Genomic DNA, 27,853 nt, shown 5'->3' with positions numbered 1-27,853 from the left:
TGGGGACTGCATCCATATGGCGGGATCTCGGAGTGTGTGTGGGTGGGGGTACTTGTTCTGAGACTGCACCTTAGCTGTGTGGTTCCTGGAGGCGGTTTGGGGGTGGGCAGCCATGCTGCTGCCTCCTCCTGTCACTTCCTGACGTGGGTGTTTTATCAGCCATCGCAAGCTCTGTCCTCTAGGATGTCAGATTCTTCTGCCCACTAGGTTCCTGAAGGCGGACTCCCACCCTCCACATCACCACATCCATCCCAGAAGACACCAGGCCAGCTTTATTCCCGCTTCTGGGCAGAGGACTCCTTATTTCCCCTCTCAGCTCCAGATTTCATGTTTGCCACTGAGAAGCCCTACCGCTCCCACTTGACACATGTCTCCCTGGCTCCTGGCAGGACCCTTAAGTCCTGGAACAGTCTTCTTTAACATCCCTCAGGAGCCCAATAAACATACTCTGAAGGAATGAATTCATCAATTTATTCAACTTTTCCATGTGTAAGAGCTTCTTGGATGGAGTGTCATGGAAGCTCTTAAGGGAGAAAAGGCTGGGGCGGGACATGCATAAAACCTAGGAGGAGGGTTAAAGCCTAGGTTTTGTTTTAGAGTTGAGTAAAGAGGAGCTACTGAAGATTTCAGAGAGGACATAACTGGCCTTAACCTGGGCAAGATCTTGGAGGGCAAGACAGCAGAGAGGAAGCCAGGTGTTGCAGAAGTGATGAATAGGGGGTGGAAGCAGTGGTAAAGGTTTAATGTTGAGTAGCTATATGTTCTGAGTCAGGGACAGTGGTGGCACTTTGTTAGCTGGAACTGAGTTGGAGAAAGAAAGCCGGAGCTCACACCTTGGGGATGGAGGGAAAGGAGGGAAAGACCAATATGTGACGGAGAGGATATTCAGTTGTTGCTTTATTCTTGGTTCAGGTGACCAAGGAGGATGGCCATCATTCCCTATCCATCCCTGGAGACTTGGTGGGGGAAGAGCTCCACCCCACCCCCACAAATTTTTAGTTCAGGCTGAAACCAGAGAAAAACATGGAGGGAAAAAAAAAAGGAGTCGAAAACTGAAACAAAGTCCATGAGGTGGGGAGCTAGCAGAAGGCCCCCTTCAAGTAGCTCAGGCCTGGCAGCTGGTGCTGGGCTTGTGGAAGATTCCTCTCACAAGAGGTGAAATAACTCTGGGAGCAAACCCGAGCACGTGTAGGGCTTGAGGGTCTGTGGGGCTGGGCCACCAGTGTCAACCCACTGCTCCCACTTCAACTGCACCCAGGGGTGCAGTGCACTGGCGTTTTCTGCTCAGACTGCGCTGGTCCAGGGAAGGTGTCTCTGCCCTGGGTGCTCAGGGGGAGATCCCATGGGACCAGTGCAGGCACAGTCTTGCAGGCCCGCGACTGCCCCCTGGCGCCAACTCACTCCTCCCAAGGGCTCATGTCGGTGTCAATGGCCACACAGTTGTAGGCAGCGTATCGGAGCTTCTCCTCACACACCTTGGCGCTGCAGGGGGCAGAGAGTTGTTCAGCACCAGGTGTAGAGGCTCTTCCATCGTGACCAGGGGCTCCAATTTGTACCCTGAAGCCCTCCGCCACCCTAGGATGTCACATTTCCCCGATGCCCCACTCCCCAGGCTGCAACTTAGGGAACCCACCTGGCATAGTGCGGCAGGAAGAGGGTGCTGGAGCAGGTGGACGACTCAGGCAGCGCGTCTGTGGTCTCATAGCTGGGGGTATGGAGGGACCAGAGATGAGGAAGAATTGCAGAGGCAACGGGAAGCGGTCTGACAGGTGAATGCGTGTGTGGCGGAAGGCAAAGACCAGCCACAGGCGTTTCCGACTAGACCTCCCCTCCCCATCGGCTCTCACCCCAGCTTGTCTGGGTAGATGTATATCCGTGCCGGCAGACGGCTGCGGCCGGTGACAAAGCGCAGGAAGCGGCTCCGGTCCTCTGATGGAGGAGAAGGAAATCAGTGCCCATGTGCGGTGGAGGAACCTCTACTGCCTCCCCCATCTCCGTATCCCAGGAGTGGAGTCTGAACCCAGGAAGTCCTCTGCCCTCTCCACTGACCGTTGGTGAAGTTGTTCAGTGCCTCCCAGAAATACTGCACCCGGGTGTCAGATGGCTCGAAGTCCTCAAACCGGGCTGGTGGGACAAAGCCATACTGAATTCATTCTTAGGTCCTTAAGCCCCACCCAGGGACTGTGCTGCCCGGCCCCACACTCACTGAGCTTGCGCAGGGCATCCACAGTGACCTCTGGGTCCCCGCACACCTTCTTCTCCAATTCTTGCCATGTCAGCAAGTCCAGCACAGCCTGTGGCACCACCTTCAGCAGACCTGCCTGCATGGCTGCCACCTGGGGAGAAGAGAGGTCTGGCTGGCAAAGACGGCACAACTCCCAGCTCGGGGTGTGGTGGGGACACCTGGCCTCAACTCATGGAGATAAAGTACCTCTGTGCCCCACAGATCAGCAGGAATGTGGGGCAGAGGGGTGGTGGGGGCCAGAGTTCTTGGGGCTGAGTTCTGGTGGCCCCTCGGGCTGGGCTCTGGCTCCTGGGAGCTGTCCACAGCTCTCTGTTCCACTGGCCTCTGGCTAGTACCTGCTCCTTGCTCTCTTCTAGCCGTGCCTTCTGCACCAGCTGGATGAAACGGGAACGGTCCTCATATCCCACCACGATGCCTGAACCCCCAGGGATCAGCTCCACCACCTGCTGGTCACTCAGCACCGTGGTGAATGTTAGCTCCTTCCCAAATTTGAACTCAAATGTCTCCTTGTCCATTCCTTCCATCACTTCCAAGAGCTTCACCTGGGGGTTATAGAGAGGAAGATCAGCTTTTCATTGTGGAGACAGTCTTGTTTTTCCTCAAGAAGCTCACAGGAAAGCAGGGGAGGCAGCCAGGCAAGGCAGTTATTATGCAGGCAATGAGGGCAGTGAGGAGGTTAGTAGACGGACTGTGAAGCCCAGCATCAAGATGATGCCTAACCAGTCATGGAGATCAGGGAAGGTGTCCTGGGGGAAGTGGCATCTAAGCTGAGACCTAAATGATTGGCTGGGAATTGGCTAGGCCACCAGCAAGTCAGGAAAGAGAACATCTTAAAAAAAGGTGGAAAGAGCGAAAGGCCTGAGGAACCTAACTGGGCAAGTGTCCAGAGATACAGGGGTCATGTAAGGCCTTTTCAGACTCTGCATTTTATCCTAAGCCCAGGGTGGACCACTGAAGGGGTTAAAAAGGGAGCGTGAAACGAACTACTCTAGCTGCTGGAGATCAGATGGGTAAGAAGGGAGACATGGTTACCAGAATTGCAATCAGGGGCTGGATCAGGAAGGAAGGTGACTAAACCCAAGGGATAAAAGTGAGATGGGAGAAGTGGGCAGACTCCAAAGGCAGATGTGACAGAATGTGGGAGGTGAAGGAGAAAGAAGAGTGAAGAATGACCCTGAGGGGCTTTGCAAGGGGAGGGGTGGGTGGTGGTGCCACTGTGAGACAGGAGCCCTAGAAGGAGAGGATGAAGAGTGTGCTGAGCCCAAGGTGCCATCTTGGGAAAAAAGTCCAGCAGGTAAATACAGGGTCACCAGAACAGTGACAGGAATTGGAGCTATGGGAGTATGTGGGGTGGGAAAGGGGGAACGTGTGTGGTAAGAGAAGGTTCAGGACAGCCTAGGGGTGCAACAAGCTTGAGAGCTGGGCAGAGAAACCAGGTCCAGGCCCTAACTCACCAGCACAGAGTCCACAGCGGGGAAGTCCTTACTCCAGCTCACCTCTTCACCAGAGAGCTGTTTCCACACGAAACCCGGCAGAGCCAGGACCTGCGGGACAAACACTGCTGTCTTCGCGCCCTCAACTGCCCAGGTTTGGCTGGCTCTTCTTTCCAAGAGCCAGGATTAAGCTGGTGGGGTGCAGATTAGGCTACTCACCAGGAACTCCTTACCCCGAAGGGCAGCCCCCATCAGCTGTCCGATCCACTCATACTTGGCAAAGTCCCGGCAGGAGGGGTTGGGCACATACATGTCCCGGGCCTCGCCTGTGCCATTGCCCTGCCCCCGAGACAGAGCTGTCAGCATGGCCGGTGAGGGACCCTCCTGTTACTCCAGGTGCCTCAACAACTTCTCTGAACACCCTCCACGGAGGGGCCCTGAGGAGCCCTCTGAACATACAATGGCTCCTTCTCTGTCCGCCCAGAAGCTGCCCCGGGCAGTTCAGTCTCTCCCGTGCCCCTTCTCTGGCTTAGTCTGGCACCTGGGAGGTTTACAGAGACAGGACAGCATAAACAACTTGGGAAGTAGGGGCGGGAGCTTACCTGGTTGGCTGTTCGTACAAAGAAGGGCAGAGGCACAGGGGTGTCCGCCGAGCTAGGGCACAGTTCTTCTGACATGTCTGCCAGGCTGTCCCGGAAACCACCTCCTGAAAGGACAGACAGATGCTCTCAGTTGAGGCACCCAAGAGCCCCAGCCCCCATGATGGGGTAAGAAGCAAGTCCCCTATCTGGGTTAGCTGGTCACCCCGGATACCCCAACCACTCTCAATACGGCAGGACTCTTGCTACTGGCCCTCAAGGCCTCACCTTGGTCAATGATGCCTTCTGCAATGAATTTACACTCCCACCACTGGTCATAGCGCATGGGCCACCTGTAAGGAGGGGTAAGTCTCTATCATTACAGTGGGCTAGGGCTCAGGATGACCCACCAGCCCAGGGTCCACCCAGGAGTAGGGGCTACAGAGGGGTAACGCCGAGGGGTCCAGAGGCAGTGTGTGGGTGGACACGGGTCCATGTGTGCCCTGAGCAGGTCTCCTGCCCCCAAGCCATACCTGTAGTCCAGAGGCTTTTCATACTTGTCAGAGGGCTTGAGGCCTTCATAAACCTGGGGCCAAGGGGAAGGGGAGGGAGTTGTGGGAACATCTGAGACCAGGCCCCATTCCTGCCCAAACACCTTGCTCGGGTCCCTCCTGGCCCAGTGCCCCCAAGTCCCCTTGCTGACCCGCCCTTGCTCTGACCCCAGGTGGTCCAGACCTGGGTGAAGACAGCGTTCTTGCAGGCGGGATCCCGTAAGGGGCAGGCACGGTGTTCCATGGCGAGGCGCCGGTTGATGTACAGACGTGGCATGAAGCTGGGCTTGCTGCTCTCCGAGTCACGCAGGCACTGGGCCACCAGGCCCGGCCGCTGGCGTGACAGCAGCAGGAACTGCTTTACTTGCTGGGCAGGGAGAGGTGACCAGAGCGGGGCCGGCAGGCAGTCAGCCTCTGTCCAGGCCCTGGAACATTTCTCTGTTCCAACCCCACGGGGCCAGTTCAAGTCTACTCTATCCCTGGTCCTTGTTTTCAGTCTCTCCCTTAGTCCAGCCACCAGGGGAAGCTTTCTAAAACAGAAAACTCAACTTTGTCACTACCTTACATAAAAATTTCCCAATGGCGCCACTGTCCAGGAACAAGGTCTGGCCCTGGTGCCCTTGGCTACCAGGGCAGCTTCCTGCCCACCTCCGCCTGCCTCATCCCATGTCACACTCACGCCTATGGCCATGCTTCTCTCAAGTCATCCCGAGCAGCTGGGAACTCCCCTTGCGCACCTTTCATACGACCTGCCCTGTCCATTCTGTTGCCTCCTCTCCCCAAGCTCTGTGTATTTCACATACTCTCTGGGAAATAGGACCCTAAACACTAAATTTTGATTATTTGTGTCTGGCTTTCTTTCTGTGTTCCCAGAGCCTAGTAAAAGTTCAGGCCTAGAGTAGCTCTAAGACCTTTCTGATGAAGCGTGAACAATTGCATGAGCACAAAGGGGTGCCCACTGCCAAGACCAGCACTGCGTGAGTCAGGCTCACCTTAATCTCACTGAAGGTGCCCAGCGTGTGGTCCCAGGCCGGTACCAGGTGGTGCAGGACGCTGTCTAAGATCTTTATGAATCTGGGAATGTTGGGTAAAGATAATTGCGGCTGAAGTCATAGATGCAAGACGCTCTCACCACTCCCAATACACAGGGACAGGAGAAAGCGGGGCCCAGGGGCTCTCTGCCTCTTGAAGTGGAAGAGCGTATGATATAAGGCCTCTTCCACACAAACAAAAGGCTCAGGATGTGGGGTGCGGGGAGAGGGAAGAGACTGACTGGCCCAGGACCACAGCCACCTTTGCAGGAGAACAGCTCTGCGGTACAGCACTTCCGGGTCAGTGCCTTCTAGGCGTGGGTATCGCACAAGATTGGTGGGCTGGAACAGGTCTGCATTTAGCCCTAATTCCCGCTGTCTAGAAGACTTGATCTTGACCCCTCGAAGACGCACATCAATCCCGTCATCTGGGGGAAGAAGTCAGAGTGAGATCACTTACAACGCCTGCTACTTCTTTGGCCCCGAGACCTGAGAATGGCTCCTTAATGCTCAGCCTTGTGTCACCCTTAGCCCCTAGAAACTTGGGACCTTTGTGATCCCCTTCTATCATCTGATTCTGATGATTATATTCTGTGCCAGTTCCTCCATCCACCACTATAATATGGGGATGCCTGAAGGTCCCAACGCCATTCCTCTTCCAGGTGAGCCCAAGCACTTCTATGGCTTTAAAGGCAGGCCTATACCCGGCACCGTCCCCTTGGCTTGGGCCCCAAAGCTTCAGATCTTGGTATCAGCTCAGCTGTCACCTTTATCCCAACTCCAAATCCATCTCCTTCACTCCACACTCACTGCCAGCTAACCCCCATCTACATGCTGGGGCTCACTCTCCCTCCTTATGGCCTTAAGCCCTACCTCGGCACTCGACGATGCGGATCTCGATGATTGGAAGGTGGACAGTCATGTCCTCCAGGACACAGACGTCCCCGATCAGGGTCCTGAGGGGATGAACATGAGGAACTTTGGAAACCCCTTGTCTTCAGGGGTTGCTGGGGTCACAGTCCACCTTATGCCTCCAAGCTGGGCCAGATCCCGCTGCTAGGATCATGTCCCACCTCCCACCCCAGGTCAGTTCACTCACTCGTCAATGCTCACATCACTCAGCTTCTTCAGGTTGTCCCCTTCACCCCCATAGACCACCACCCGCTTAGGCATAAAGTTGTCATCCGTGGTATCCACCGTGAGTAGTAGCTTCCTGAGGGTTAAGAGGGTGCACATGTGTCTTTATGCTCACAGGTACATGGCTCACCCACCCTGCTGTGCTCAGAGCCCACTCACTTGACAATGGTGCCCTTTTTCATGGTCAGCCGTACCCAGTGCTGGCACTGGGACCCATCGCTCTCCCAGTAGGTGTCTGCGTTGCTGTCTGTCAGGCAGGACACATTGAACTCCTCCTGGGGAGGGTAGAGAGGTGGATAGGCCAGGGAGCACGAGAGACAGCACAGTGGAGCTGAGCTGGAAGTCCATCAGGTAAGGGTGGAGGTGTGGAGGGATTCCAATAGGACTTCCAAGATGGAGGGGGTGGACTGAGTCTGGCCTGTGGGGATTCAGGTTTGGCTGTGGCTTAGAGGTAAGAGTTCTGAATCTAGCAGGATGTTACTACATCTTGCTTGGGGTGGGAGGAGTCCCAGCACCCACCGTGTAGGAGGAAACGTCTATGCTCTCCACATACTGCTTCACGCTACCCAGGTTCTCATCCTCCTTGCCCAGGTGGTCGTACAAGAAGTGGATCAGGTCCTCGTCGCACTCGTAGGTCCACGTCGGGGGCACATAGCTAAGCGACCCCAAGTCCCTAATTAGGTCGGGCCCAGACCTGGAGCTCCTTCCTCCCCAGCCCATCCCAGGTAACTCACAGTAGCCTTTGTACAGCTTCAGCGTATGCCTCGGCCGGCTGAGGCCTTGATCCCAGGCGATGCGAGTATGTCAAGTCCACCACCTGTTCCCATCTGTGCGCACAGAATGGGGCACGGGATATGGAGACCTCAGCAGGCGGCAGAAGACCCTGGAGCCTTCTCCAGCGCTCTGGCTCCTCTAAACCGTGCCTCCAGAAGCCGCACCCCAGCTCCCTTTAGGTCCCGCCCCCTTTGTTGTCAATCCTATCAGATCACACCGCCCGGGCTGTGCCAGTCTAGGGCCTGGCAATCGGCCAGCAAGCCCCACTCCTCCCAGCGCAGGACCTGAGCACCGGGCGGTAGTCCACTCCGAAGAGCTGCTGCTGCCGCTGGAGGTGGTCTGGAGTGTCGATGGGTACCAGGCGGGCCCCGCCCTCGGCCGGGCGGCACACCAGGAGCCAGCCTTCGTCCAGCCCGCAGTCGCCCAGGTGTTCCGTCAGCTGCTCCTGCCGGGACGCGCCAGACGAGGACAGCCGTCAGGGAACTGTCAGCGGCCCGCCCTGCCCAGCCCAGGGCGAAGGGCACCGGACGCTAAATCAGCTCGATATGGGCGAGGGAAGGGGACCACCCAGGGGCTTCCCTGCTCCCGAGGTCTTTTGCACCTTGGTCAACTTCACCCAGAGCCCGTGGCCGTTGCACAGCTCTTCGCCTGTGGTGCGCACGCAGGCACCGCGCCGCAGCTCAATGCTGTCGCGGGCGGCGCGGAGGGGCCCGGAGCCGGTACCGGGGGCCGGGCCCGTGGCTCCCACACGCAGCCCCAGGCCTTCCGCCTCCCACACTGGCAGCAGCACGCGCGACGGTCCCGCCGGGTCCTTGTAAAGCTTGTAGAGCACCTCGCGTGGCACGAAGGCTAGCGCCGCCGGCAGCGGCCGCCCGGCACGGAGGCTCTTCGCTGCCTCCGCCAGAAAGCGCACACGGCCCAGCAGCTGCCGCGGGGACTCTAGCGCCGCGCCCGGGCCCGGGCCAGCCATGGCGATGTGGCCCAGGGAAGCCGGCGGGCGATCCGGGCAGAGGAGCTTCGGCCGAACCAGCAGAAAGAGCTTCCCACCACCTTCAGCCCCGCCCTCGACCAGCCTTCGCCGTAAGTTCTGGACTACGCGCACCTCATATTGCCGCCGTATTGGCCTGTGTACTTGGATATTTAATTCTGTTATCTAGTTCTGTGTCTTCCACTCAGTCAGCCAGACCCAAGTTCCGAAGTTTCTGATCAATCTCCCCACTCCATTCCCATTGCTACTACCACTTTCCCCCATTGCTACTACTCTCCTTTAAGCCACCATCCATCCTATCGAGCCCAAAACGCTACTCCTTCGACCTTCTGGAACTTCCTTGCTCCCAGTGAGTCTCACTACAACCAGCTGAATCTTTAAGAATCTATTAGCTATCTTGTCAGGCTTCCCATCCTAGAAGCAGTGTGACTAAAATGTTTGGGAAAATAATCCCTCCCCAGCCTGGTTGCTGACGGAACTATTGAGCCATTTAGACTTGTTCCTGGTGGTTACTCCTAACCGCAGGACACTGGTGATCATTATCCAGTTTCTCCCAGTAATTCTAAACCAAATGATAGGAAAGGCCAACGTGGGAAGAGAGGAGGCAAAAACAAACAAACAACAAACAAACCAACCATGTACAGAAGTTGTTAGTGATGTACAATCACGGAGGAAAAGGAAACTTAGTCCCTCCCCCACCCTTGTTTATTGAAAAGTTTACTGAGATGTAACTCATACCATATGAAGTGTACAAATTTCAAGTGTACAAATCAGTTTTTAATATATAACATTAATTTTTAATAGTAAAAAACACATATAACAAAATTTGCAATCTTGACCGTTTTTTTAAGTGTACAGTTATCTATTTCCAAAACTTTTTCATCACCCCAAACAGGAAACTCTAATCTTAAGCAATAACTCCTCATTGTCCCCACTCCCTAGTTCCTGGGGACTAATCTACTAAAGCTCTAATCTACTTTCTGCCTCTAAGAATTGGCCTATTCTAGATTATTTCATAAGTGGAACAATACAGTATTTGTCATTTTGTGTCTGTCTTATTTCACTCAGCCTAATGTTACAGCAATGTTGTTGCATGTATCAGAACTTTATTTTTATGGCTGAATAATGTTCCATTGTATAAAGACACTACATTTTGTTTATCCATTCATTTGTTGATGGACACTTGGGTGGAAACTTTGTTTTGATATAGTTATCAAATAAAGGTATCAATAAATAAATAATCCCATGTAATTTTGAGAGTTTTCCATTTTTTTCTCCTTAGTAAATTTGGAACACAGTGCCTCTGTGCTGGTCTCTCCAAGCGCTTTGTATGCTGTCACACTACTACAAGATAAAGTGAATATGTGCACTTAACAAAGGCCTGCATGAGCTGAACTCTGTGGATAGTTCCAGACTATTTAAATCCACTAGCTTGATATTCCATTTTCCATTAAGCCAATTGCTCTTTGGCATTTTCTCTTTGCATATGTTGTTCCCTTTGCTTGGAGTACCCCATTGCTTTCCCCAATTAAATGGAGTCCTTGCTGTTTGCGTCTAGCTTTTCCCCTTTAAAACATTTACCATTGTGATAGCTGATTTCTGTGTTTCCTCATCAGTCTGTAGCTCTGTAAAGAAAGAAAATGCCTCGTTCACCACTGTAACCTCTGCACCTACTATAGTGCCCGCCTCTTTCTAGGTAATATAAATATTATTTCAGTTTCCTGTACAACTTTGTGCTACCACAGTTGTGGCTGGTTGGGCCCAGCATAAAATTATTAGAATCGTGGAGAATGGGAGTGAAAAGTGAGCCTTGGGCCGAGTTTTCTGGGGTTCCCAGAAAGGCAGAGAAGAGCAAACTTTTCACACCATCCGAAGTGTATTTACAACAAAGTTCTTTGGGGAAGTTGGGGCGGGGGTGGGGGTGGGGGGGCGGTGAATGTGTGTTTGTTGCTGCGTCGCTACAGCGGACTTTACGGTGAAGAGACTAGGGGTGGGGTCCTACCGGCAGCAGCTGGGGCAGCCCAGGAGCGGTAGCGGGAGTCTGATCATGTGACCTTCAACATGGCGACTGCCCTGGCTTATCGCTGGAAGGGGCGGAGCCTGGGCAAAGGGCAGGCTCAGATTCAGTCTATAACCGGGACTGTGCTCGCGTTTACGGACAGCTTATCATGGAGGCGAAAGAGTCTAGGTGAGTTCTCTGGGCCACCACGCAGTGTGGCCATAGGGGCTTCTGACCTGAATCTTTCAGCCTAGGAATCTGCTTCTTCCCCAACCCGGAGAACCCAAGTCGCTGGGATTCCAAATCCTCCAACCATGGATTCCTAAAATATTCATCCCAGGGACTACCTAGCTGGACTGCGTACCCCAGACCTTAATTTAGGAGACGCCCCCTGGACTTTCTAATCCTCAACTAAGATCCGTATTTCGGACTTTCATCTCTGATTCCCCCATGACTATCCCCCCGCCTGGAGATTTTTCAGCCCCAAAACCTTCCAGCCCCGGAACTAGCTCACTGGTACCCTTGTTCCAGAGACACCCCTTCCCCCCCCCCCCCCCCAATTCTCCTAAGTGACTTTTCGTTCCCTCAACCCCACTCTCCCAGTCCTTCCAGTGGCTTTGAGCCTGGGGAAACTGGGACTATGCGTAGGGTAAAGGCCCCAGCACCGGCCTTTCTAGTCCTGTACACCACCTGATAGGCAGAGGGCGAAATCGGCGGGGAGGCGCAGCTTGGTAGCTGGTCTGGAGAAGGCAGATAGCCGTGCTGGATGGACCGTATCCGCCTTTAGAACCCGAGCCCTGCCCAACCCCCAGCCTAGTTCACTGAGATCTACCCTTCCCTCCTCCTGATCCCCAGACCTCAGGGTTTCCCGGAGCTTAAGAATGACACCTTCCTTCGAGCAGCCTGGGGAGAAGAAACAGACTACACTCCTGTTTGGTGCATGCGGCAGGCAGGACGCTACTTACCAGGTCAGGGTCAGGGCCTCGGAGTCTAGGTAAAATTCTGGAGAGGGAAAAGTTTTTGAGGGGCAGAGAAGGGCTCTTGGAGGTTCCTCAAGGCTGAGCCCTGCCTTACCTTTTCTGTCTGCAGAGTTTAGGGAAACTCGGGCTGCCCAGGACTTTTTCAGCACCTGTCGCTCCCCAGAAGCCTGCTGTGAACTTACCCTGCAGGTGAGGGGTCAAACAAAAGAGGAGGGATTTAGGCCCTCCGCAGGCCACCTAGCAATCTGTCTTCTGTTCCCTATAGCCACTGCGTCGATTCCCTCTGGATGCTGCCATCATCTTCTCCGACATCCTTGTTGTACCCCAGGTACCTGCTCAGATCTGACTCACAAACGTGTAAAACAGAAAGGACAGTCAAGACTCAAGAAAAGCACTTATCCTTATGGGACAGAGGGAAAAACAGGCTGGAGGAGACGGAGCTTGGCCGAGTTTCATTCTCCTTTTCCTCCTTCCTGGCATGGGTTGAACAGATCTCGTTCTCCAGGAGTTACAGGTTGGGAACCCAGATGTTTTCTCCCCTGCCAGGCACTGGGCATGGAGGTGACCATGGTACCTGGCAAAGGGCCCAGCTTCCCAGAACCATTAAGAGAAGAGCGGGACTTAGAGCGCCTCCGGGATCCAGCAGCAGTGGCCTCTGAGCTGGGCTATGTGTTCCAGGCCATCACTCTCACTCGACAGCAGCTGGCTGGGCGTGTGCCACTGATTGGCTTTGCTGGTGCCCCGGTAATATGGCCCAGGGCAGGGACTTGGGCTAGGAGAAATTACTTTGGCAGGTCTGGGTGAAGACAAGGGAAGAAGTGTCAGTCTGGCTTTTGCCTTTTGCAGTGGACTCTGATGACATACATGGTTGAGGGTGGCGGCTCAAGCACCATGTCTCAGGCCAAGCGCTGGCTTTACCAGAGACCACAAGCCAGTCACCAGCTGCTTCGCATCCTCACTGATGCTCTTGTCCCTTATCTGGTAGGACAAGTGGCTGCTGGTGCCCAGGTAAGACCTGAGGGAGAGACAAATAGCCTGGGCTTAATTTTTAAGGACCAGAAACAATACAGTTCCTTATACCTGAGAAGCTAGGTATCTTAATGCCAGGCACAAAAGAGGCTTGACCTGCAATAATCTGGCTGGAGCAGCTAAGCCCAGACACTGGCAGGGGGGTTAGTACTCTGTTCAAAGATGAAAGCTAGCACTGGGATCTGGAGAAGGCAAAACTCTTTGACTGGAACTGGATTTATAGGTTTCGGCAATCTCAGGGATGAAGTCACTTGGGGAAAATTGAGGCACATTCTACATGTGGGGCCAGATAATTCCTCTTTGTATGTTATGTATTTCATTTATTGTCCCCACCCCGTAATTGTAGGCATTGCAGCTCTTTGAGTCCCATGCAGGGCATCTTGGCCCGCAACTCTTCAGTAAGTTTGCACTGCCCTACATCCGTGACGTGTCCAAGCGAGTGAAGGCCGGGCTGCAGGAGGCAGGCCTGGCACCGGTGCCCATGGTAAGGATGGGGATGAGCTGAGTGAAGGTGGGCTCATGGACCTATCAGGTTAAGTCCTGCATGGAACTAAGTGACCACTAGAGGGCAGCAGAAGTGTGACTAAGGTATATTATTAATAGCCAGCAGAGCAAAGCTCTCTGCAGCCTGAGATTTGCCCTTTCCCCCAGATCATCTTTGCTAAGGATGGACATTTTGCCCTGGAGGAGCTGGCCCAGGCTGGCTATGAGGTGGTTGGGCTTGACTGGACAGTGGCCCCCGAGAAAGCCCGGTGAGTGATGGAAGGTGAGGTGGAGCAGGGAACAGCTGCCATATGTGCAGTCACCAGAACAGGGCACTGACTCTGCTTCCAGGGAACTCGTGGGAAAGACGGTGACCCTGCAGGGCAACCTGGACCCCTGTGCCCTGTATGCATCTGAGGTAACAACCAGGCTCTTGTGTGTGTGTCGGTGACTTTGTCTCTGCACTCTCATGGTTCTGGACATGGTTGTGTTTATTACTATGTGTGTGTTTTCATCATCGGTTTATCCCTCCCTCTACTCCATTCACAACATGGACTCTAGTAAGGCAGGAGTTTCTTTTCATTGATTTTGTTCATTTGGCTTTTCTTAGTGCCTGGTCCATACTAGGCATCCGATAGTTTTTTCTGAATGACTGAGTAATACTGAGTGCCTCCGGGTATATGTCACTATTATGTATATGGAGGGCAGAGGCGTGCTGGCCCCCCGGCACCCAGTGCCCTGTTGGTCCCCCCAGGAGGAGATTGGGAAGCTGGTGCAGCAGATGCTGAATGACTTTGGGCCACAGCGCTACATTGCCAACCTGGGCCATGGACTTTACCCTGACATGGACCCGGAACATGTGGGAGCCTTTGTGGATGCTGTGCACAAACACTCTCGCCTGCTTCGACAGAATTGAGCGTGCCCCTTTTCCCTAAAGTACCACTGACACAGATGATTGTTTCCAGGAGAATAAAAGTTCCAGAGTTGAAGTCTTGCATGTGGTTTTGTTTGTGAAAGATCTGTGCCCTTACCCTCTGTTCCTTCTTAGCGTCTTCCTTCCCTGGGCTGCTTCTTGCATCCTCTCCCACAAGTCATTAGAGCTCAGATATCAGTGCCTAGGCACTGTCGGACTTCATGTCAGGGCCCTGACACCATCGTGCTCTAAGATCTCCAAGCCCCAGAGCCACATGGGGTTGCATAGATCTTCCTAGGAGTGGGAGCTGTGACATGTGCAGGGAAATGGGGTCCCTACAGCATGTGATAGAGAAGGAAATGGCAACCCACTCCAGTACTCTTGCCTAGAAAACTCCATGGATGGAAGAGCCTGGTGGGCTACAGTCCATGGGGTCGCAAAGAGTCGGACACGACTGAGCGACTTCACTTTCACTTTACAGCATGTGAAGCCAGGGCTTTGTGTCTGGGGAGGAAGGGCGTAGAGATCAGACAGGGACACAGCAATGGTTAGAATATTCAGAAAGGCCTGTTGAGGAAGATGGAGTCTAGGTCAGCAGGAAGAAGCTGAGAGGCCTTCAGCTTTAACCCGAAAAGTTGGGAAGAGGGCATAAAGATTGGCTGAGTTGCTCAGACATGCATCACTGAGCTGAGAAGGCTTCTAACACCAATAGACTTCTTTTCTGTGCATACCCTCTATGAGACTGATGCGCTGCCTACTGCACTAAGAGGGCAGATAGTGTGTCTGTGCATACCCTCTAATTTTCTCAGTATCTTGATGTTTCTGCTCATCATAATGGTACCTACTTACTGGGGTCTGGCTCTGACATGCCTGTGAACTCTGGAGAGGGGTCTGGTGTGGTAGGAGACCTTCATTTGTCATTCCACATCTTATTAGAGTGCTAGGAACCCTCTGTGCTATAGGCCTAACCAGTTCCCTGTCCCAGCCAGGTCGATGGAGAATACAGAGAAGGGCCCCCTTTATTGAAAGAACACAATTCCTGATTTTAGAAAAATGATCTTTTCTGTGATCCGTGATTTATTCATAGAAAAGCTGTGAGTTCACATACTTGCTAAAAAATGGCAATTGTGATACAGAAATTGGAGTGGTATCTTCTTTTTTTAACCAGCCTGTCAGACTGAGAGGTTGTACGGCCCATGATGGAACAGTAAGACTTGAGTAGCCACAAACAGCAAATACAACTTATCGGTCAGTGTGGAGGAAAAAAAAAAAGTGATATAGTTTGTCAGAGAAAGGAAACTAAAGCAGACAGGTTCTTAGTTCACACTCTAGCTAGACCACCCCTTCCCTATCACACCCCACCCCCTACTCGGGAACTAAGACAGGAAACAGTGAACACCAAGACACTGGCATCTAAATGACTCTTCTGAACGCCCGTGCTATCTCCTACAACAATTCCAGGCTGAGGAGAGGGGGCAGGAAGGTAGCAGGAACATGACGCACTGTGGAGGTCAGCCAGAGCTAAGAGAAGGGTTGTCCACCTGGCCTAGAAACTAGTCAGACAGGGAAAGGCCAAGTGCATTCCAGCCGCAGCCTCCAAATCAGTGACCCATGGGACTGTAGCAGAAGAGGGCAGAGGAAGCTTGAGGTAGAAAGCCAGGGGAAGAAAGCAGGTGCAGGGGAAGCAGAGAAATGTGGCGCTGAAGGAGCCACTCAGGGCAGAGGGAGCTTAGTGCTTAGAAGCTTGTTGGGTGACAGTGGTAAGTATAGGAGCCACAGAGATGGGGAACATGTTTAGCTGGCGCGAGAGAGGATTGGGGATGAGAGATCTGGCAAAAAGAGAAGGGACACATTCATGCAGATCCTAGAACATGAATTCACAGACAAACCTACATGTGGAAATACCACAGTTACACATACAGAGACAGATATAGACCAAACAGATTTATACATGTGCATTCATGTGTGGCCTGATACACACAGACTAAACATGCATCAGCAAACAGCAACAGACACACAGATATGTACCACACTATGCTCACATAGGTGTTTACCCTCACACAGAAACCCACCGTCCAGCACACAGACCTGACACATACACATGAATATAGGCACGCACAGATATACCTATGCACACAGACACACGTATTTAGTCATTCAGGTCTCTACGCACACTTAGAGATGAAACCAGATACTCTAACAACAACGGTGTCCAGAGCAGATGAACATTATGAGTTCAGTGGCGGCCTATTCACCTTCACCTGTTTCTCAGGAACTCGTCAGGCTCCTAGAGAGGCTGTGTGAGGCAGGAACAACAGCTTCTGTAGCCTCATGGCTTCGTGAGGTCAAAGTCTAAGTCCAGACTGGGCCTCCTCACCCATTACTGGGCTATGAATGCCCTTCTGCAGGCTGGGGTTTCTGCATAGACTAGACTTGAGATTTCCTCTTAACTGGCCATTTTTCTCCCTGCCACCCCCAATCTTCCACTGCCAACAGAATATACTCTGCAAGGGAAACCTGAGAAATGGTTGTGAATCTCCTCAGAAAACAAGCCTATCTTCCCACCCACAGCTACTTCAAGTACCCATCAAATTAGAACCAGAATTATAAATAGTTACAACTTTACAACATAATTGGCAACACACAGACTATAGTATTTACAGTACCATAAACACATCTGTTTCTCTGGTTACACAATCCCTGAGACGGAACAGTGTTCTGTGTTTGCCAAGGAAGAGAGGGGCAATGCCCGGGACACGCAGGATACAAGGGCCTGAGGTGGCATGTTGTGGGTGCTGATCGGTCTGCAGGGCCCTGCTCCTCCAGGAACAGTGGGCTGTTGTGAGAACCCTGCCCAGGCAGGCATGTTGGCTAGAGCTGGACTCTCCCATGCTTAGCCCTGTGGTCCTCTGGCTTCAGCCACAGGTGCTCAGAGTCCTCTCAGGGTGGACAAATGCTTGTGTCCGTGGCCTGACCTGATGCTACCTGGGAGCCCAGGCTGCCCTGGCAGCGAGCCGTCTGCTTTCTCAGCCGAAGCGCTCTCGCACCAGCAACATCAGCTTCTTCTTGCCTTTGTAGATCTGTTTGAGGTTGTCGATGAACTGGGCAAACTGCAGGTGGCCATCCTGCGGCAGCAGGAAGGTCTCCCGGGCCTTGCTCAGAAACTCAATGAACTCTCCGTAGTGGCGAGGGCTGATATGCGTCAGGCGAGAGTGTGTGGTGTTGATGTAGGCATTGATGGTGGCATCCAGCAGCTGGCGCAGGGGAGCCTTGTCAGTGGACATGAGCTTTCCTGAGCTGCGGCGGCCTGGGATGCCGGCCAGTCCAGGAGCAGTCACGGTGCAGCGACGAAGGATGTCTGAAAGCACTGTGGCGCAGTGCACGCTCTTCACCACCAGGGGGATGAGGGCCGCCAGCTCATTCTTGCCCAGGGAGTGGCTGAGGGCGCAGGCCCAGAGCACGTCGTTGATGGCCGGGTGGGTGTCCTGGTTGTAGGCCAGGTTGAGATGGCTCATGGCCAGTGAGGCCAGCTTGAAGGCACGTAGCGGGTAGCCACGGAGCTCCATGTAGCGGGCGATGGTGAACAGCTGTGAGTGAGTCATGCCGCCAGCCGCAGCATCGATGGCGATCTGATAGGCTGCTTCGAAGGCGATGTGGTCCTTCTCACAGAGGGTAAGGGCCGACAGGGCACAGCTCTGCGGATCCTTCATAGCGCACTGCAGAGCCAGGGTGCGAGCACAACTGGCCAGCTCCTCCCGCTGTGGATAGTCAAGACTGAGGCGCAGGATGGTGGTGTGGGAGACAGCTGTGGCAGCCACAATGCTGGTAGCCTCGGTGGGGGTGAAGAGTGTGTACCAGCTCTGCAAGATGCTCACCAGGGCCCGCACACCTGTCAAGGAGAGCCTGTGCTCAGCCACGGGCCTCCGGGTCCTGATCCAGGTCTGCCCAGATTACCATTTGGGGTGAGAACTTGGCCTGCAGGGACAAGCTCTCCCTCCTTCTCAGCAGCCCTGAGATGATCTGTAGTAACTAGGGCTACAGGGGCAACCCCGATGGCCAGAGCCCATCTGAGGTCTCTTTCCATCCCTTCCTTCCCCCAGGTCAGAGGTTTGAAAGTTTCTGCAGGTGCTCTTAGCCCCTCACAAGGATGGAGCAACAGAGCCTCTGGTTTGCCTGCTCCAAGGCAGGAGTCTCAGATCAGCTCCTGGGTTTTCTAGCTGAAGTGAAGCCTCTCAGGGCAGAGTTTTGTGCTGGGGCTTTGGGCACTAGATGGGATCTCGAGCCTCCAAGTTGTTTGGGATTTCTCTGAAGCATGGACAGGGACTGGGACTAAAGAACTGGGCCAACTACCTCCCAAGGCTGCACTTGAGTCTTAGTGGCTGAAAATTCATTCTTTCAGAATGTTTCTATCAGAGGATCAGAGTGCTGCTTGCCCTCAGAGTATGGTCCAAGCAGTGAGGGCAGAGCTTGGTCAGGCTGAACAAGGCCATCTTCTCCTCCCAGCAGCCTCATCCTTCCCTAGGCCATCAACAATAGGAATATGATAGCGCTAAGGATTCGCTGTCCTGTCCCAAGAGTAAGGACCTAGGAATCCTTTCCACTGGGGGCACAGGGAGCTGGGAGACTCACCCACTTCTGTAGCACAGGTTACCAACCATCGCACCATCTCCCGGCGCCTCCAGTTGAGGGTTGATAAGGTCATCCTCATCACCTGGGCGAAAAAAAGTGGCATTCCCAGCAGACTAAGCATAACTGCTATAACCTCTCCCTCCTCCTTGTCATTCATTTATGTACATGCATTTATTTGTGCCTTAAACAACCATGTCTCCCCTGAGAAGTACAGATGGGTTTGTTTAATTTCTGCCCCATCCTGCCACCAATCAGATAGAAGGTTTCTCTGATGACCTGTAATGAATAAAGCCCTTATTATACCACACCTTGACTTGGAGGAATGGGAGTGGGTAGGGGGAAGATGGGGACCCTGTGGAGCCTAAGGCTATACTGCTTAACTGGCCTTAACCTCAAAACAGAGCCCAAAATTGAGTCCTGACTTTGTGACTAGCCTAGAAGTTATGTTCTGGGGACACAGAAAGAATCAGACCTGGCCCATGCCCACTCCAGTCCTCATGGGATCTTAACTACCTGTCACTAGACCAGAAGTCTAAAGTGGGGATGGCTCACTCCTCCTCCATACCTGTAGCCCCAGCTCCAAGGCCACGTTGAGCAGGGTGCCATCTGTACTACTGTCCGTGGGAGTAGCAATCTTGAATGCATCTTGGGCCAGTTTGAAGATGAGGGAGGAAGAATGGATGTGCTTCTGTATTGCTTCCAGGATTGTTCGGAGCCTCAGAGTGTCCCCTACAGGTGCGGAGAGAAGGGGCAGGGACAAGGTCTTTTTTAAAGCGTCCCTGAACAGTCAGCTGATCATGACAGGTGCTGGCTGAACTGGCTGGTGTCAATGCACTGAATGCTTCCGAATGGTTGGGATGGTCAAGCTTTGTCTCCACTGAACCCACTGGAGGCTCCTTCCTCCCCCAGGCACCCATGCAAATTCACTTCTCTCCACCTTTTCATCAGCCTCGACCTCTTACCCTTTTTTCCCCTCAGGATCTTTAGGTCCCAGAAATAACTTTTTCTAACACCTGAATTTTGAGAGCTACTTATACAGAAGGAAGCTACATTATTGCCAAAAAAGTATGCCAGTCCCACAGTCTGCTTCTCAGTACAGTTCCCTGGAGCTGGGCTACCACTTCTTATTCAGTAGGCAAGTATGAGTGCACAGAGTTATGGAATACATTGAGGGAATACATTCCATGAGTACCATATGACATGAAGGCAGTAGGGTATATGAAAGATTGGTATATCTTCTGAAGGGGCAAAATGTGAAATAAAGATAGAAGAAAAAGTAGGTCTTATGTTTTACAAAGAGGTGCAGTACTAAGAGTATACAGGCTTTGGAGTAAAATACATTGGGAAATGAACCTAGTTCAGCCATGTACCAGACCAGTTACTTCATCTATAAAATGGAAACAATAACCTTTTAAGGTTGTGGAGGGAATTAGAAACAATTTTTGTACAGGTAATATGTGTGTGCATGCACATATATGAATAGAAAATATGTGGGGATATTTACAACACTGTCTTAGCAGTAGTAGTTATCTTTGGGTGTCAGGATTGAAAGATTACCTTTTTTCCTTCTATCCTCTTTAAAAACAATTAAGACATTTAGTAGACTTTTTTTTTTTTTTTTGGTGGGACCTTAGTTCCTCAACCAGGGATCAAACCCAGGCCCTCGGTAGCGAGAGCAGAGTCCTAACCACTGGACAGCCAGGGAATCCCTGACTTTATGTTTTTAAAGTGGTTTTAGGTATACAGAAAATTGAGCAGATAAGACAGAGTTCTCACATATCCCTTTCTCTCCCCTTTCAGCTTCCCTTATTACTAACGTCCTACATTGAACAAACATTGATACATTATTATTAACTGAAGTCCATAGTTAACATTAGGGTCCACTGTGTTGTACAATCCTATGGGTTTTGACAAATGCATAGTATCATGGATCTGCCATTGCTATGTCATGTAGAATAGACTCATTGCTCTAAAAATCTCCTGTGCTCTACCTGTTCATCCCTCTTCTCTTTCCTCCTGAAGCTACTGATCTTTTTACTGCCTCTATAGTGTTAACTTCTCCAGAATGTCACAGATTTGGAATAGTATATAAGCTTTACAGACTGGCTTCCTTCAGGAACCAAAATACATTTGTTTCCTTAAATATCTATTTATGGCTTGGTAGCTCTTTTTTTTTCATTTAGTATTAGTTGATGTACAATATTATATACATTTCAGGTATACAACATAGTGATTCACAATTTTTAAAGGTTATACTCTGTTTATAGTTATTATAACATACTGGCTATATTCCTACAATATATCCTTGTAGCTTACTTATTTCATACATGGTAGTTGGTACCTCTTAAACTCCTTCCCCCATCTTGACCCTCCTCCCCACCTTACCCCCCCGCACTGGTAACAAGTTTGCTCTCATAATCTGTGAGTCTGTTTCTTTTTTTGTTATATTCAATAGTTTGTTGTAGTTTTTAGATTCCACATATAAGTGATATCATACAATATTTGTCTTTCTCTGACTTAATTTACTTAGCAGAATAGCCTTCGATTCCATCTATGTTGCTGTAAATGGCAAAATTTTCTTTTTTTTTATGACTGAGCAGTATTTGAGTATATATTTATACCATCTCTTCTTTACCCATTCATCTGTTGATGGGACACTTAGGTTGGTTCTATTTATTATCTACTGTAAATAATGCTGTCATGAACATTGGGGTACATGTATCTTTTTCAATTCGTGTTTTACATTTTTTGGATATATACCAATGAGTGGAACTGCTGAGTCATATCATAGTTCTAATTTTCTGAGAAACCTCCATATCATTTTCCACAGTGGCTGCATTAATTTACATTCCCACCAACAGTGTACAAGAGTTCCCTTTTCTCCACGTCCACACCAACAGTTGTTATTTGTGTTCTTTTTGATAATAGTCATTCTGACAGGTGTGAGATGATATCTCAAAGTGGTTTTTATTTTTTTTAATTTTTTTTTTTTCAAAGTGGTTTTTAATTTACATTTCTCTGATGATTAATGATATTGAGCATCTTTTTATGTGCTTGTTGACCATCTGTACTTCTTTGGAAAAATGTATATCCATGTTTTCTGCCCATTTTTAAAATCAAGGTTTTTTTTAATGTTAGTTCATATGAAATGTATATTTTGGATTTAATTTCCTACTCGTCAGTCTATTTGCTAGTATTTCCTCCCATTCAGTAGGTTGTCTTTTCATTTTTGCCGATGATTTTCTTTGCTGTGCAAAAGCTTTTAACTAGGTCCCACTTATTTATTTTTTATTTTCCTTTGCTTTAGGATGCAGATTAAAAAACACTGCTGTGATTTGTGTTAAAGAGTGTTCTGCCTATGTTTTGAGTTTTACGGTCTGTGGTCTTATATTTAGGTCTTTAATTCATTTTGAGTTTATTTTTGTGTTATAGTGTTAGAGAATGTTCTAGTTTCATTCTTTCATATGTAGCTGTCCAGTTTCCCAGCACCACTTATTGAAGGGCACTTCATTTCTTTATGTTGGTAAATAATATCCCATTGTATGGACCTACCTCAGTTTGTATATCCATTCACCAACTGCAGGATATCTTGTTTGCTTCCCTTTTTAGGCAATTACAAATAAAGGTGCTATAAACATATGTGTGCTGGTTTTTATGTGGACAGTTATGTAAGTTTTCAACTTATTTGGGCAAATAACTAGGAACATGATTACTAGATCATATGGTTAGACTATGTGTAGCTTTGTAAAAAACTGACCAACTGTCTTCCAAAGTACCTGAACCTTTGGCATTCCCACCAGGAATGAACGAGTCTCTGCTGCTCCACATCTGCACTAGTGTTTGGTGCTGTGTCTGGATTTTAGCCATTCTAATAGGTATATAGTGGTATCTAATTTTTGTTTTAATTTGTATTTCCCAAATGACATGTCATGGTGAGTATCTTTTTACATGCTTGTTTGACATCTATATATCTTATCTGGTAAGGCATCAGTTCAGGTCTTTAGTGCATTTTAAGATTCAGTTGTTTTCTTTATTGTTGAGTTTTAAGAGTTATTTGTATATTGGGGATACAAGTTCTTTATTAGATACTGTTTTGCAAATATTTTCTCCCAGGCTGTGGCTTGTCTTTTCAATGTTTTTCACATAAGTTTTAAATTTTAATGAAGTCCTACTTACTGATGTTTTTTTCATCGACTATATCTAATTCTGGTATTGTATCTAAAAAGCTATTTCTGGGAATTCTCTGGAGGTCCAGTGGTTAGGACTCTGTGTTTCCACTGCAGGCAGCCCGGGTTTGATCCCTGATCAGGGAACTAAGATTCCACAAGTCATACAGAGTGGTCAAAAAAAGTTACTGTCAAACACAAGGTCATCTAGTCTTTCTCCTGTGTTATCTTCTAGAAGTTTTATAATTTTGTTTTATATTTATGTCTATGATACATTTTGAATTAATTTTCATTAAAGGTGTAAGGTCAGTGTGTCTATATTCATTTTTTAAAATGTGAATGTACAGTTCTTCCAATATCATTTGCTGAAAATATTATCCTTTGCTCCTTTGTCAAAGACCAGTTGACTGTATTTGTGTGAGGCTATTTCTGAGCTCTCTATTTTGTTCCATGGACCTATTTGCTTATTCTTTTGCCAATAGCACACATTTGATTACTATACCATATACCATATGGGGTACATACTGTACATGGTAGTTCTATTTTTGAAGTTTTTTGAGAAACATCCATCCTGTTTTCCATAGTTGTTGTACCAATTTACATTCTCACCAACAGTGTATTCCACATCTTTTGTCTTTTTGATAATAGCCATTTTAACAGATGTGAGGGAATATTTGCAATATTATCTCTTTTCTAACATATGTATTTAATGCCATAAAATTTCCCTCCAAGCACTGCTTTCATTGCATCCTACATTTCTGATTAGTTGAATTTTGTTTTTTTAGTTTTAAACTTTCATTTAGTTCAAAATATTAAAAAATTCCTGAGAGTTCATCTTTGATCCATGTGTGACTTAGAAGTGTGTTTAAACTCCATATTTTTGGGAATTTTCCAGCTATCCTTCTGTTAATAATTTCTAGCTTAATTCCACTGTGATCTGAAAGCACATTTTGTATGATTTCTATTCTTCTAAATTTACTGAGATGTGTTTTATGGTTTAGAATGTGGTCTGTCTTGGTGAACATTCCATGTAAGCTTGAAAAGAATGTGTATTCTATTGCAGTTTGATAAGGTATTTTATAAATGTTAATTAGATTCAGTTAATTAATGGTACTGTTCAAGTATAACTTACTGATTTTCTGCCTACTCGATGAATTGATTATTGATAAGAGGTACTGTGAATTCTCTGAATGTAACAGTGGATTTGTCCATTTCTCATTGCAGTTCTATTGGTTTTCCCCTCACATATTTTGATGCTTTGTTGTTAGATGCATATACATTAAAGATTATTATGACTTCTTGGATAACTGACTCCTTTATCACTGTGTAATGTCCCTCTTTATCCCTGACAATTTTCCATTTACTGAAGTCTTTGTTTAATACAGACATTCCAGGTTTTTCTTGATATGTGTTAACATGGTATACCTTTCTCTATCCTTTACTATGTTGTTGTTGAAGGAATCAGACTGGTTAAGAAGCAGTTTTAAAGATGAAAATAACAAATTAGTTCAACTGGTACATGTGCTTTCCTGGGAGAATATCTTTTCCAGACTCTTCCTGCCTTCAGTGCAGCTAGTTTGGTAGTAAGTCTACAGGGTATGGAAAGTGGGGATGAGACTGTTGACAACACCTCATATGTGTGGTTTGTTTAAGCCCTGGCCTCTGTTTTTAGTTCAAAATATGAGATAACTGAGTGACTTTCATTTCATTTTCATATGGAAAGGTAAAGCGTAGAAGCTCAAGTCACAGAAGAATTAAATATGTACCTAAAGGTACTAGGATAAAAATGTTCAATGTTTGTACTTAGGGTCATTTGCTTGCTTTAACACTGCCTGTTTATTAATTCCTTTACCTATTAATCGTGGTAAAAATATGTATACTAAAACTTTCTATCTTAACCATTTTAAGTATACAATTGAGTACTGTTAATCACATTCAACACTGTGGAATATCATTCATTGTGTAAATAGCAGTACCATATTTTTCAAAAGTTTTTTATCATCCTAAATAGAAACTCTGTACCCATTAAGCAGTAATTCACCATCATCTCTCGCTTTAGCCTGGGAAACTTCTATTTTTTGTCTTTATTAACTTGCCTATTCTAGACATGTATGTGGAATCATACAAAAATTACTTTTGGTGTGTCTGAGTTATTTCTCTTAGCATAATGTCTTCAAGTTTCCCCCATGTTGTAGCATGTTATCAGAACATAGTTTCTTTTTTAATGACTTAATAACAATAGTCCACTGTATATACCACATTTTGTTTACCCATTCATTTGCTGATGGATACTTGGGTTGTTTCCAATTTTTGGCTGTTGCAAATAATGCTGCAGTGAACACTGGTGTATAAAGTACCTGTTTGAATCTGTTTTCTATTCTTTTGGGTATATACATAGGAGTGGAACTGCTGGATGATATGTTAATTCTATTTAAAATTTTCAGGCACCATCACACTATTTTCCACAGCAGTTATTAATCACTTTACATTCCCACCAGCAATGTAAAAGAATTTCAGTTTCTCCATATCCTCACCATAGGACTCCATGCTTCCACTGAAGGTGCCCAGATTCAATCCCTGGTTGGGGAACTAAGATACCACAAGCTGTGCAATAGCACAGCCAAGCCATCCTAGTGGGTGTGAAGTGGTATCTTACTGTGGTGTTGATGCACATTTCCCTAACGACTAATGATGCTGTTTTCCCTTCATGTGCTTATAAGCATTTATATATCTTCTTTGAAGAACAGTCTCTTCAAATCAGTTGCCCATTTAAAAATCCAGTTGTTCGTCTTTTTTATTGTTGAACTGTAGTTCTTTATATATTTTGTATATTAAGCCCTTATCAGATATAAAATTTGTAAATTTCTTTTCCATCCTTTAAGTTGTCTTTTCACTCTCTTGATAATGTCCTTTGATGAATGGAAGTTTTTAATTCTGATGAGGTCAGAATTTATTCTTTTCTTTTGCTGCTCATGCTTTTGGTGTCATAACCTAAGAATTGCCAAACCCAAGGTCCTATGTTTTCGCTTATGAAATTTATGGCTTTAGCTCTTATATAAGTAATTGATCCCTTCCTTTTACTTTCACTATATATCTTTAAAGTGGGTTTCTTGTAGACAACATATAATTGGTGTTGTTTTTTTTTAATCCACTGTCAGTCTGTCCCTTTTTTTTTTTCTTTTTTGGCCAAGCCATGCAGCTTGTGGGATCTTAGTTCCCTAATTGGAGACTGAACTGGGGCTTTCTGCAGCAGAGGCATGAAGTCACCTTTGGACTGCCAAGGAATTTCTCCTTTCTTTTTTTCCCCCAGTCTGTCTTTTAATTGGTATATTTAGACCATTCATATTTAAAGTGATTATTGATATACTTGGATTAATATCTACCACATTTATAACTTTTTTATTCGTTGAATTAGTTCTTTCTTTTTAAAAAACCTTTCCTCCTTTCTGCCTTCTCTGGTTTAAATTGAGCATGTTACATGATTCAATTTTCTCTTCTCACAATTCTTTTCAAATTTCACAATTTCTTTTCAAAGTTACTTTAGTGTTTGCCCAAGAATTGCAGTATACATTTACAACTAATCTAAGTTCATTTTCAAATAACTATATCACTTCATAACATACCTTAGTATTCTCAATTCTTCCTTCTGTCTGTAATATCACTGCTTCATTGATTTATCTTTAAGCTATAGTAACCAAATACATTTCTATTATTATTTTGAACAGTTATTAGTTCAATTAAGAATTTTTCAAAAACCAAAGGATTTATTTTACCTTTTATCAGTTCAGTTCAGTTCAGTGGCTCAGTCATGTGTAACTCTTTGTGACCCATGGATTGCAGCACGCCAGGATTCCTTGTCCATAACCAACTCCTGGAGCTTACTCAAACTCATGTCCATTGAATCGGTGATGCCATCCAACCATCTCATCCTCTGTCATCCCCTCTCTCACCTTCAATCTTTCCCAGCATCAGGGTCTTTTCAGTGAGTGAGTTCTTCGCATCAGGTGGCCAAAGTATTGGAGTTTCAGCTTTGAAATCAGTCCTTCCAATGAATATTCAGGATTGATTTCCTTTAGGATTGACGTTGGATTTCCTTGCTGTCCAAGGGACTCTCAAGAGTCTTCTCCAACACCACAGTTCAAAGAATTCTTTGGCGCTCAGCTTTCTTTATAGTCCAACTCTCACATCCATACATGACTACTGGAAAAACCATAGCTTTGACTAGATGGACCTTTGTTGGCAAAGTAATGTCTCTTTTTTAATATGCTGTCTAGGCTGGTCATAACTTTTCTTCCAAGGAGTAGGCATCTTTTAATTTCATGGCTGCAGTCACCATCTGCAGTGATTTTGGACCGCAAGAAAATAAAGTCTTTCACTGTTTCCATTGCTTCCCCATTTATTTGCCATGAAGTGATGGGACCAGATGCCATGATCATAGTATTCTGAATGCTGAGTTGTTTTTTTTTTCTCATTAAACTTTTTTTAATGGGTCTCAAGTGTGTGGCAGTTTAAGTTATTAGTTTTTAAAATCAGTTCTTTTTAATGAATGTTGAGTTTGGTTTTTTTAATAAAAAGTTTTATTGGAGAAAAATAGAACCACCACGTACACAGGGAAAAGAGCACAAAAATTCAACTGATACAGAAATGAAAGTCACAACTACCCAATGTTGTTTGCGATTACTTTTCAATTTCTTAAATGGCTTCCCTCAATTTTTTAAATGGCCTTGTCAATTTTTTTCAGCTGAAATAGCATCAAGTTTTCAAAAAATTAAGAGCCTCAGTGAAGGGACCAGCTTTTAAGATAACAAAGGTGACACCAAGAGTCTCCTAATAGGACCAATTCTACCGAAAAATTCCTGAAGCACATAACTACTGAGTCTGGTAGAACAGTAGCTCAGAGACCATCAGGGATTAGTT

General features: G+C 47.9%; 3 protein-coding genes across 3 annotated transcripts in view; 1 reads left to right on the top strand and 2 right to left on the bottom strand.

Moving 5' to 3' along the window:
• Positions 1-464: 464 nt before the first annotated feature.
• On the bottom strand, positions 465-9,901 carry HECTD3 (HECT domain E3 ubiquitin protein ligase 3). The gene is made up of 21 exons (XM_065914226.1): positions 8,351-9,901; positions 8,034-8,194; positions 7,710-7,802; positions 7,495-7,630; positions 7,135-7,250; positions 6,938-7,051; positions 6,712-6,794; positions 6,101-6,266; positions 5,800-5,881; positions 4,992-5,174; positions 4,790-4,842; positions 4,545-4,609; positions 4,281-4,384; positions 3,898-4,017; positions 3,700-3,789; positions 2,581-2,787; positions 2,207-2,336; positions 2,050-2,124; positions 1,848-1,929; positions 1,634-1,705; positions 465-1,482 (listed from the first exon to the last, which is right to left on the bottom strand). Exons 1-21 carry the CDS (start codon positions 8,717-8,719, stop codon positions 1,398-1,400), a joined length of 2,586 nt encoding a protein of 861 aa, XP_065770298.1. The 5' UTR covers positions 8,720-9,901; the 3' UTR covers positions 465-1,397.
• Positions 9,902-10,792: 891 nt separating this feature from the next.
• On the top strand, positions 10,793-14,217 carry UROD (uroporphyrinogen decarboxylase). The gene is made up of 10 exons (XM_065929389.1): positions 10,793-10,925; positions 11,592-11,704; positions 11,826-11,905; positions 11,982-12,044; positions 12,263-12,460; positions 12,563-12,724; positions 13,092-13,229; positions 13,397-13,497; positions 13,580-13,646; positions 13,983-14,217. The coding sequence occupies exons 1-10, from the start codon at positions 10,906-10,908 to the stop codon at positions 14,142-14,144; spliced, it is 1,104 nt and encodes a 367-aa protein (XP_065785461.1). The 5' UTR covers positions 10,793-10,905; the 3' UTR covers positions 14,145-14,217.
• Positions 14,218-17,167: 2,950 nt separating this feature from the next.
• ZSWIM5 (zinc finger SWIM-type containing 5) overlaps positions 17,168-27,853 on the bottom strand; it is a 159,783-nt gene continuing 149,097 nt past the window's right edge. The window contains exons 12-14 of the mRNA XM_065929376.1: positions 19,336-19,499; positions 18,771-18,852; positions 17,168-18,030 (exon numbers count right to left, since the gene is read on the bottom strand). Of these exons, the coding sequence (XP_065785448.1) occupies positions 17,168-18,030; positions 18,771-18,852; positions 19,336-19,499 (1,109 nt within the window). The remainder of the gene's footprint in view (positions 18,031-18,770; positions 18,853-19,335; positions 19,500-27,853) is intronic.

The sequence above is a fragment of the Muntiacus reevesi genome, chromosome 1, assembly GCF_963930625.1.
Source record: "Muntiacus reevesi chromosome 1, mMunRee1.1, whole genome shotgun sequence".
NCBI classification, from domain to species: domain Eukaryota; kingdom Metazoa; phylum Chordata; class Mammalia; order Artiodactyla; family Cervidae; genus Muntiacus; species Muntiacus reevesi.
The sequence above is the reverse complement of the archived record's forward strand: the minus strand, read 5'-3'. Positions and strand labels throughout refer to the sequence as shown.